The 12,154-nt window shown below is 41.8% G+C and overlaps 1 protein-coding gene and 1 non-coding gene across 2 annotated transcripts in view; one reads left to right on the forward strand and one right to left on the reverse strand.

Moving 5' to 3' along the window:
• The window catches only part of LOC139537915 (coronin-6-like), a 57,033-nt gene extending 45,490 nt beyond the window's left edge, over nucleotides 1-11,543 (forward strand). Inside the window, exons 9-11 of the mRNA XM_071339805.1 lie at nucleotides 7,210-7,267; nucleotides 8,338-8,568; nucleotides 9,673-11,543. Coding sequence (XP_071195906.1) covers nucleotides 7,210-7,267; nucleotides 8,338-8,568; nucleotides 9,673-9,795 — 412 coding nt within the window. The 3' untranslated portion in view covers nucleotides 9,796-11,543. The remainder of the gene's footprint in view (nucleotides 1-7,209; nucleotides 7,268-8,337; nucleotides 8,569-9,672) is intronic.
• Nucleotides 11,544-11,593: 50 nt separating this feature from the next.
• Nucleotides 11,594-11,647, reverse strand: LOC139538085 (U7 small nuclear RNA). Its single transcript, XR_011667659.1, has one exon. It is a non-coding gene; the product is annotated as a U7 small nuclear RNA (small nuclear RNA).
• Nucleotides 11,648-12,154: the final 507 nt, after the last annotated feature.

The following is a 12,154-nucleotide window of genomic DNA, read 5'->3' on the forward strand; positions in this document are numbered from 1 at the left end:
ATATAGCCTACCACCATCTGAATGGGTCTGAATTAATAACTGATATAGTCTACCACCATCTGAATGGTTATGGGTCTGAATTAATAACTGCTATAGTCTACCGCCATCTGAATGGTTATGGGTCTGAATTAATAACTGCTATAGTCTACCACCATCTGAATGGGTCTGAATTAATAACTGCTATAGTCTACCACCATCTGAATGGTTATGGGTCTGAATTAATAACTGCTATAGTCTACCACCATCTGAATGGTTATGGGTCTGAATTAATAACTGCTATAGTCTACCACCATCTGAATGGTTATGGGTCTGAATTAATAACTGCTATAGTCTACCACCATCTGAATGGTTATGGGTCTAACTGCTATAGTCTACCACCATCTGAATGGGTCTGAATTAATAACTGCTATAGTCTACCACCATCTGAATGGTTATGGGTCTGAATTAATAACTGCTATAGTCTACCACCATCTGAATTGTTATGGGTCTGAATTAATAACTGCTATAGCCTACCGCCATCTGAATGGTTATGGGTCTGAATTAATAACTGCTATAGCCTACCGCCATCTGAATGGTTATGGGTCTGAATTAATAACTGCTATAGTCTACCACCATCTGAATGGGTCTGAATTAATAACTGCTATAGTCTACCACCATCTGAATGGTTATGGGTCTGAATTAATAACTGCTATAGTCTACCACCATCTGAATGGTTATGGGTCTGAATTAATAACTGCTATAGTCTACCACCATCTGAATGTTTATGGGTCTGAATTAATAACTGTTATAGTCTACCACCATCTGAATGGTTATGGGTCTGAATTAATAACTGCTATAGTCTACCACCATCTGAATGGTTATGGGTCTGAATTAATAACTGCTATAGTCTACCACCATCTGAATGGTTATGGGTCTGAATTAATAACTGCTATAGTCTACCACCATCTGAATGGGTCTGAATTAATAACTGCTATAGCCTACCACCATCTGAATGGTTATGGGTCTGAATTAATAACTGCTATAGCCTACCGCCATCTGAATGGTTATGGGTCTGAATTAATAACTGCTATAGTCTACCATCATCTGAATGGGTCTGAATTAATAACTGCTATAGTCTACCACCATCTGAATGGGTCTGAATTAATAACTGTTATAGCCTGCCACCAACCTCATGAATTGTTATGGGTCTGAATTAATAACTGCTATAGTCTACCACCATCTGAATGGTTATGGGTCTGAATTAATAACTGCTATAGTCTACCACCATCTGAATGGGTCTGAATTAATAACTGCTATAGTCTACCACCATCTGAATGGTAATGGGTCTGAATTAATAACTGCTATAGTCTACCACCATCTGAATGGGTCTGAATTAATAACTGCTATAGTCTACCACCATCTGAATGGGTCTGAATTAATAACTGCTATAGCCTACCACCATCTGAATGGTTATGGGTCTGAATTAATAACTGATATAGTCTACCACCATCTGAATGGGTCTGAATTAATAACTGCTATAGTCTACCACCATCTGAATGGTTATGGGTCTGAATTAATAACTGCTATAGTCTACCACCATCTGAATGGTTATGGGTCTGAATTAATAACTGCTATAGCCTACCACCATCTGAATGGTTATGGGTCTGAATTAATAACTGATATAGTCTACCGCCATCTGAATGGTTATGGGTCTGAATTAATAACTGATATAGTCTACCACCATCTGAATGGTTATGGGTCTGAATTAATAACTGCTATAGTCTACCACCACCTGAATGGTTATGGGTCTGAATTAATAACTGCTATAGTCTACCACCATCTGAATGGTTATGGGTCTAACTGCTATAGTCTACCACCATCTGAATGGGTCTGAATTAATAACTGCTATAGTCTACCACCATCTGAATGGTTATGGGTCTGAATTAATTACTGATATAGTCTACCACCACCTGAATGGTTATGGGTCTGAATTAATAACTGCTATAGCCTAACACCATCTGAATGGTTATGGGTCTGAATTAATAACTGCTATAGTCTACCACCAGCTGAATGGTTATGGGTCTGAATTAATAACTGTATAGTCTACCACCATCTGAATGGGTCTGAATTAATAACTTCTATAGCCTACCACCATCTGAATGGTTATGGGTCTGAATTAATAACTGTATAGTCTACCACCATCTGAATGGGTCGGAATTAATAACTGCTATAGTCTACCACCATCTGAATGGTTATGGGTCTGAATTAATAACTGCTATAGTCTACCACCATCTGAATGGTTATGGGTCTGAATTAATAACTGTTATAGTCTACCACCATCTGAATGGGTCTGAATTAATAACTGATATAGCCTACCACCATCTGAATGGGTCTGAATTAATAACTGATATAGTCTACCACCATCTGAATGGTTATGGGTCTGAATTAATAACTGCTATAGTCTACCGCCATCTGAATGGTTATGGGTCTGAATTAATAACTGCTATAGTCTACCACCATCTGAATGGTTATGGGTCTGAATTAATAACTGCTATAGTCTACCACCATCTGAATGGGTCTGAATTAATAACTGCTATAGTCTACCACCATCTGAATGTTTATGGGTCTGAATTAATAACTGCTATAGTCTACCACCATCTGAATGGTTATGGGTCTGAAATAATAACTGCTATAGTCTACCACCATCTGAATGGTTATGGGTCTGAATTAATAACTGCTATAGTCTACCACCATCTGAATGGTTATGGGTCTAACTGCTATAGTCTACCACCATCTGAATGGGTCTGAATTAATAACTGCTATAGTCTACCACCATCTGAATGGTTATGGGTCTGAATTAATAACTGCTATAGCCTACCACCATCTGAATTGTTATGGGTCTGAATTAATAACTGCTATAGTCTTCCACCATCTGAATGGTTATGGGTCTGAATTAATAACTGCTATAGTCTAGCACCATCTGAATGGGTCTGAATTAATAACTGCTATAGTCTACCACCATCTGAATGGTTATGGGTCTGAATTAATAACTGCTATAGCCTACCGCCATCTGAATGGTTATGGGTCTGAATTAATAACTGCTATAGTCTAGCACCATCTGAATGGGTCTGAATTAATAACTGCTATAGTCTACCACCATCTGAATGGTTATGGGTCTGAATTAATAACTGCTATAGTCTACCACCATCTGAATGGTTATGGGTCTGAATTAATAACTGCTATAGTCTACCACCATCTGAATGTTTATGGGTCTGAATTAATAACTGCTATAGTCTACCACCATCTGAATGGTTATGGGTCTGAATTAATAACTGCTATAGTCTACCACCATCTGAATGGTTATGGGTCTGAATTAATAACTGCTATAGTCTACCACCATCTGAATGGGTCTGAATTAATAACTGCTATAGTCTACCACCATCTGAATGGTAATGGGTCTGAATTAATAACTGCTATAGTCTACCACCATCTGAATGGTTATGGGTCTGAATTAATAACTGCTATAGCCTACCACCATCTGAATGGTTATAGGTCTGAATTAATAACTGCTATAGCCTACCACCATCTGAATGGTTATGGGTCTGAATTAATAACTAATATAGTCTACCACCATCTGAATGGGTCTGAATTAATAACTGCTATAGTCTACCACCATCTGAATGGTTATTGGTCTGAATTAATAACTGCTATAGTCTACCACCATCTGAATGGGTCTGAATTAATAACTGTTAATGTCTACCACCATCTGAATGGGTCTGAATTAATAACTGCTATAGTCTACCACCATCTGAATGGGTCTGAATTAATAACTGCTATAGCCTACCACCATCCGAATGGTTATGGGTCTGAATTAATAACTGATATAGTCTACCACCATCTGAATGGGTCTGAATTAATAACTGCTATAGTCTACCACCATCTGAATGGTTATGGGTCTGAATTAATAACTGCTATAGTCTACCACCATCTGAATGGTTATGGGTCTGAATTAATAACTGCTATAGTCTACCACCATCTGAATGGTTATGGGTCTGAATTAATAACTGCTATAGTCTACCACCACCTGAATGGTTATGGGTCTGAATTAATAACTGCTATAGTCTACCACCATCTGAATGGTTATGGGTCTAACTGCTATAGTCTACCACCATCTGAATGGGTCTGAATTAATAACTGCTATAGTCTACCACCATCTGAATGGTTATGGGTCTGAATTAATTACTGATATAGTCTACCACCACCTGAATGGTTATGGGTCTGAATTAATAACTGCTATAGCCTAACACCATCTGAATGGTTATGGGTCTGAATTAATAACTGCTATAGTCTACCACCAGCTGAATGGTTATGGGTCTGAATTAATAACTGTATAGTCTACCACCATCTGAATGGGTCTGAATTAATAACTTCTATAGCCTACCACCATCTGAATGGTTATGGGTCTGAATTAATAACTGCTATAGTCTACCACCATCTGAATGGGTCGGAATTAATAACTGCTATAGTCTACCACCATCTGAATGGTTATGGGTCTGAATTAATAACTGCTATAGTCTACCACCATCTGAATGGTTATGGGTCTGAATTAATAACTGTTATAGTCTACCACCATCTGAATGGGTCTGAATTAATAACTGATATAGCCTACCACCATCTGAATGGGTCTGAATTAATAACTGCTATAGTCTACCACCATCTGAATGGTTATGGGTCTGAATTAATAACTGCTATAGTCTACCACCATCTGAATGGTTATGGGTCTGAATTAATAACTGCTATAGTCTACCACCATCTGAATGGTTATGGGTCTGAATTAATAACTGCTATAGTCTACCACCATCTGAATGGTTATGGGTCTGAATTAATAACTGCTATAGTCTACCACCATCTGAATGGTTATGGGTCTGAATTAATAACTGCTATAGTCTACCACCATCTGAATGGTTATGGGTCTGAATTAATAACTGCTATAGTCTACCACCATCTGAATGGTTATGGGTCTGAATTAATAACTGCTATAGCCTACCACCATCTGAATTGTTATGGGTCTGAATTAATAACTGCTATAGTCTACCGCCATCTGAATGGTTATGGGTCTGAATTAATAACTGCTATAGTCTACCACCATCTGAATGGTTATGGGTCTGAATTAATAACTGCTATAGTCTACCACCATCTGAATGGGTCTGAATTAATAACTGCTATAGTCTACCACCATCTGAATGGTTATGGGTCTGAATTAATAACTGCTATAGCCTACCGCCATCTGAATGGTTATGGGTCTGAATTAATAACTGCTATAGTCTACCACCATCTGAATGGTTATGGGTCTGAATTAATAACTGCTATAGTCTACCACCATCTGAATGGTTATGGGTCTGAATTAATAACTGCTATAGTCTACCACCATCTGAATGGTTATGGGTCTGAATTAATAACTGCTATAGTCTACCACCATCTGAATGGGTCTGAATTAATAACGGCTATAGCCTACCACCATCTGAATGGTTATGGGTCTGAATTAATAACTGCTATAGTCTACCACCATCTGAATGGTTATGGGTCTGAATTAATAACTGTTATAGTCTACCACCATCTGAATTATAGCCTACCGCCATCCCACATTCTCTCTTCTTTCAAACTTCCCGGTGAGTTATTTTGGGTTCAATCTTGCATACCTTTTCAAATAGTCTATTAATATGAAGAAGAAAAAATATCCAACAAGCTTTTCTAGTCTAGCTTTTCCTGGGACTCCAAGAGCTAAGAAGGAGAGGCCAGTGGAGTGCAGGTGAACATGAAGACAGAGTCTATGTTAGAAGCTTATACATATTAACCCATCATTCATTAGATAGAAATATGGATAATACTGCATTGAATTACCTGAACGAGGTAGTCCAGCATATCTATTTACTACATGTAACTGACAAAATAAAGGAAACACCAATATATAGTGTCTTAATAGGGTGGTGGTCCAACACGAGCCGCCAGAACAGTGTCAATGCACCTTGGCATAAGCTCTACAAGTGTCTGGACCTCTATTGGAGGGATGTGACACCATTCTTCTACGAGAAATTCCTTCATTTGGTGTTTTGTTGATGGTGGTGGAAAACGTTGTGTCGGGCACCGCTCCAGAATCTTCCATAAGTTTTCAATTGGTTTGAGATTTGGTGACTGATGGTTTGGCATATGGTGTAAACCAGGGCATATGGTTTACATCGTTTTCATGCTCATCAAACCAATCAGTGACCACTCGTGCCCTGTGGATGGGGGCAATGTCATCCTGGATAGAAATGATTCACCATAGGTTGAAGGTGATCACTCAGAATGACTGTGTATTTATTGGTGTTAACCTTGCTCTCTAAGGGGTTGAGTGGACCTATACCATGCCAGGAAAATGCACTCCACCACCATAACAGATCCACCAGAACTCTAATTTACTCATTCATTCACATAGCCTGTACTGTACCTCATTCATTCACATAACCTGTACTGTACCTCATTCATTCACATAACCTGTACTGTACCTCATTCATTCACATAGCCTGTACTGTACCACAGTCATTCACATAGCCTGTACTGTACCTCATTCATTCACATAGCATGTACTGTACCTCATTCATTCACATAGCATGTACTGTACCTCATTCATTCACATAACCTGTACTGTACCTCATTCATTCACATAGCCTGTACTGTACCTCATTCATTCACATAGCCTGTACTGTACCTCATTCATTCACATAGCCTGTACTGTACCTCGTTCATTCACATAGCCTGTACTGTACCTCATTCATTCACATAGCCTGTACTGTACCTCATTCATTCACATAGCCTGTACTGTCCTTAATTTTGGCAGTTACCAGTATATATATATATATACACAGTGCATTTGGGAAGTATTCAGGCCCCTTGACTTTATGATGCAACAAATGTACCCGTCACAAAGTGACGAAGTTACCAGCTGTCTGTCCGCAGCTGTCTGTTTCACGTCATGCTGTTCATAGAAATCATTTATTATAATTGACCAGTTTCTCACAGGTATTTATCCCGGGAAACCACACACACACACACACACACACCACACACAATGAGGGATAGACGTTATGCACAGGTACTGTACATGCAAGGTGTAGGCTTTAGCTCAGCAGGTGAATGTGAGAGTATTTGTTGTTTTCTATTCTCTAAATCTGACTTTCCTCTGTGCTCCAGGTTATATAAGCTTCATGACAAGAAGTGTGAACCCATTGCCATGACAGTACCTAGAAAGGTAAGCCACACTCTCTCTATCCCTCTCTCTCCTTACATTAACGAACATGTGTCAAACTCATTTCACGGAGGGCTGAGTGTCTTTGTGTTTTCGCTCCTCCCTTTTACTTGATTGATGAATTAAGGTCACTAATTAGTAAGGAACTCCCCTCACCTGGTTGTCTAGGGCTCAGTAAGGAACTCACCTGGTTGTCTAGGTCTCAGTAAGGAACTCACCTGGTTGTCTAGGTCTCAGTAAGGAACTCTCCTCACCTGGTTGTCTAGGTCTCAGTAAGGAACTCCCCTCACCTGGTTGTCTAGGTCTCAGAAAGGAACTCCCTTCACCTGGTTGTCTAGGTCTCAGTAAGGAACTCCCCTCACCTGGTTGTCTAGGTCTCAGTAAGGAACTCCCTTCACCTGGTTGTCTAGGTCTCAGTAAGGAACTCCCCTCACCTGGTTGTCTAGGGCTCAGTAAGGAACTCACCTGGTTGTCTAGGGCTCAGTAAGGAACTCACCTGGTTGTCTAGGTCTCAGTAAGGAACTCTCCTCACCTGGTTGTCTAGGTCTCAGTAAGGAACTCTCCTCACCTGGTTGTCTAGGTCTCAGTAAGGAACTCCCCTCACCTGGTTGTCTAGGTCTCAGAAAGGAACTCCCTTCACCTGGTTGTCTAGGTCTCAGTAAGGAACTCCCCTCACCTGGTTGTCTAGGTCTCAGTAAGGAACTCCCTTCACCTGGTTGTCTAGGTCTCAGTAAGGAACTCCCCTCACCTGGTTGTCTAGGTCTCAGTAAGGAACTCCCCTCACCTGGTTGTCTAGGGCTCAGTAAGGAACTCACCTGGTTGTCTAGGTCTCAGTAAGGAACTCCCCTCACCTGGTTGTCTAGGTCTCAGTAAGGAACTCCCCTCACCTGGTTGTCTAGGTCTCAGTAAGGAACTCCCCTCACCTGGTTGTCTAGGGCTTAATTGAAAGGCAAAACCAAAAACCTGCAGACACTAGGCCCTCCATGGAATGTGTTTGACACCCCTGCATTAACGGCTTGTTAAAACTAAGCATATTTCCCTCTCTCCCACCCCTTTGCACCTCTCCCCTCCAGTCGGACCTGTTCCAGGATGACCTGTATCCAGACACGGCAGGTCCCGACCCGGCCCTGGAGCCAGAGGAGTGGCTGGAGGGGCGAGACGAGGACCCCATCCTTCAGTCCATGAGGGACGGCTACGTTCCCCCCAAGAGCCGCGAGCTCAAAGTGGCCCGGAAGAATGTTCTGGACTCCAGACCCACCCCCAGACGCAGCATGTCCTCCTGCGATGGCCCAGCCAACCTGCCCGTGAGTCAGACTAAATATATCACCTCTTTATCTGAATGTTTGTCTAAAAACCCTTGTTCCCGACCTGTCTGTCCTGTCTCTGATCTGTCTGTCCTCTCCTTGACCTGTCTCTCATGTACCTGCCTGTCCTGTCCCTGACATGTCTGTCCTGTCCTTGACCTGTCTCTCATGTACCTGTCTGTCCTCTCCTTGACCTGTCTCTCCTGTACCTGCCTGTCCTGTCCCTGACCTGTCTGCCCTGTACCTGTCTGTCCTCTCCTTGACCTGTCTGTCCTGTCCTTGACCTGTCTGTCCTGTACCTGTCTGTCCTGTCCTTGATCTGTCTCTCATGTACCTGCCTGTCCTGTCCTTGACCTGTCTGCCCTGTACCTGTCTGTCCTCTCCTTGACCTGTCTCTCCTGTACCTGCCTGTCCTGTCCCTGACATGTCTGTCCTGTCCTTGACCTGTCTCTCATGTACCTGTCTGTCCTCTCCTTGACCTGTCTCTCCTGTACCTGCCTGTCCTGTCCCTGACCTGTCTGTCCTATCTCTGACCTGTCTTTCCTGTTTCTTCTTTCCATCTCCTCTCTCTCCTTCCTCCATCTCTCCTTCCTCCATCCCTCCATCCCTCCTCCCTCTCTCCATCTCTCCTTCCTCCATCCCTCCATCCCTCCTCCCTCTTTCCTTCCTCCATCTCTCCATCCCTCATTCCCTCTCCTTCCTCCCTTTCTCCATCTCTCCGTCCCTACATCCCTCTCTCCTTCCTCCATCCCTCTCTCCTTCCTCCATCTCTCCATCCCTCATTCCCTCTCCTTCCTCCCTCTCTCCTTCCTCCCTCTCTCCTTCCTCCCTCTCTCCTTCCTCCATCTCTCCTTCCTCCATCCCTCTTCCCTCTCTCTCCTTCCTCCCTCTCTCTCCTTCCTTCATCCCTCCATCTCTCCTCCCTCTCTCTCTATCCCTCCATCTCTCCTTCCTCCATCCCTCCTCCCTCTCTCTCCTTCCTCCATCTCTCCATCCCTCCCCCTCTCTCTCCATCCATCCCTCCTTCCCTCATCTCTCCTTCCTCCATCCCTCCTCCCTCTCTCTCCTTCCTCCATCTCTCCATCCCTCCTTCCCTCTCTCCAGCCTCAGTTGGTAGATCGGTTGTTGGAGGAAGTTAAGAATCTCAAGGCGACAGTTCTGTCTCAAGAGAAGAGAATCTGTGACCTGGAGAATAAACTATCCAAGTACACCAACGGCACAGCCTGACACACACACATACACACACACACACACACACACACACACACACACACACACACACACATCCCGCACACACACACACACCGCGGCAACCCCTACACACGCAAATATAGATACAACGTTAAAACACACTGAAACAACACCACCATTCCCCTACACACACTGCACAATAACCTTACTGACCTCATATACACAGCGTGATTCAGTCAAAGGCATAATCAACAAGCACATTGCCTTGACCTTGACCTTGACCTTTAAAGGCGCATTGTCAGAGGTGCAGCGCTGCAACCTGCCTTTAAATTAATCTGTCCCTAACAACCCCAATAACGCCTAACTTCAAACACACATAACCCCCCACCCCCCCCCCCCAAAACACACATAACCCCCCCCCCCCAAAACACACACATAACCCCCCCCAAAACACACACATAACCCCCCCTACCCCCCAAAAACACACATAACTCACACCCCCCAAAACACACACATAACCCCCCCTACCCCCCAAAAACACACATAACTCACACCCCCCAAAACACACACATAACTCACACCCCCCAAAACACACACACAACCCCCCACCCCCCAAAAACACACATAACCTGCCAAAACACACTCACAACCCCCCACCCCCCAAAAACACTCATAACCCCCCAAAACACACACATAACACACACCCCAAAACACACACATAACCCCCCACCCCCCCAAAAAAACACACATGCGTAAAAACACACACCACACCAACGCTCGCCCTAGAGAGAGATGTCAGTTGAACATGCTGTATGAGTAAAGGGTTGTGAGAAAGTGAGCTGTTAGTAGGTTTGCAAAATTTCTGGTCATTTCTCCAAATTTTCCTGAAATTTTGTCTTGAAGAATTCTAGAATCAGGAGAGAATACGCCGGAAATCTAGAATCCTCCAAACAGGATTTCTGGGAATTTTGTGAAAGTTCCCACATGAAAAAATACTGTAGTGTATACTATGGTAGGAATACTGTAGCATTTACTGTAGTGTTGATACGGAGTGGAGTCAGCAAAATACTGTAGTATTTAAAGTTTATTATAGTATAAATACTGTAGTAAAAATAGCAGTATGTACTGTAGTATTTTTGCGGACTGTAGTATACTGTAGTATTTACTGTAGTATTTTTGCAGACTGTGGTATACTGTAGTATTTACTGCAGTATTTTTGCAGACTGTAGTATACTGTAGTATTTACTGTAGTATTTTTGCAGACCGTAGTATACTGTAGTATTTACTGTAGTATTTTTGCAGACTGTGGTATACTGTAGTATTTACTGTAGTATTTTTGCAGACTGCAGTATACTGTAGTATTTACTGGTGTGTTTTTTCAGACTGTAGTATTTACTGTAGTATTTTTGCAGACTGTAGTATTTACTCTAGTATTTTTGCAGACCGTAGTATACTGTAGTATTTACTGTAGTATTTTTGCAGACTGTAGTATACTGTAGTATTTACTGTTGTGTTTTTTCAGACTGTAGTATTTACTGTAGTATTTTTGCAGACTGCAGTATTTACTGTAGTATTTTTGCAGACTGTAGTATACTGTGGTATTTACTGTTGTGTTTTTGCAGAATGTAGTATACTGTAGTATTTATTGTTGTGTTTTTTCAGACTGTAGTATTTACTGTAGTATTTTTGAAGACTGCAGTTTTTACTGTAGTATTTTTGCAGACTGTAGTATACTGTAGTATTTACTGTAGTGTTTTTGCAGACTGTAGTATACTGTAGTATTTACTAAAGTGTTTTTATTTTATTATCTTTGACATAGAAGTGTGTGTGGGGGGGGGGGTTCTCCTTGAAGAAACCTGCTGGAGAAATACTAAAAGAGCAAATGTTCCACAACCTTGCAGGAACGGAGACTTCAGCCCTTCTGCTCTTCTCTACAACCTGTAGGGAACACAATACATGGTCTATACTTGGCATGTCGGTTTCTCACTTATGTGAATATGGGGGAGGGGAATGGGCAGGGTATATGCAAATTGAATACTGTAGTATCTTACGCAGACTGTAGTGTTCTTGCCGACACATTATTGTAGTATTTACTACAGTGTTATTCTGTTGATACTGCTGTAGTATTTACTATAGTATTCTACAGTATACTACAACATTCTATACTAAGTACTACACATGATTGAGGGATACTATAGTGTATAGTATAGTATTCTACAGTATACTAAATTCTACTACAGTATTCGGTACTAAGTACTGTGGTATTCTATAGTAAACTGTAGTATTTTTTATGTGGTTAATCGGAATTTTGCAACCAACCCTAGTTTTGAGTTTGTATTTACATACAGTCCAAAAGATGAATGCAGGTCTGGTTGAAGGACTAAAGTAAGTGATT

The sequence above is a fragment of the Salvelinus alpinus genome, chromosome 13 (genome assembly GCF_045679555.1).
Source record: "Salvelinus alpinus chromosome 13, SLU_Salpinus.1, whole genome shotgun sequence".
In the NCBI taxonomy this organism is placed as follows: Eukaryota; Metazoa; Chordata; class Actinopteri; order Salmoniformes; family Salmonidae; genus Salvelinus; species Salvelinus alpinus.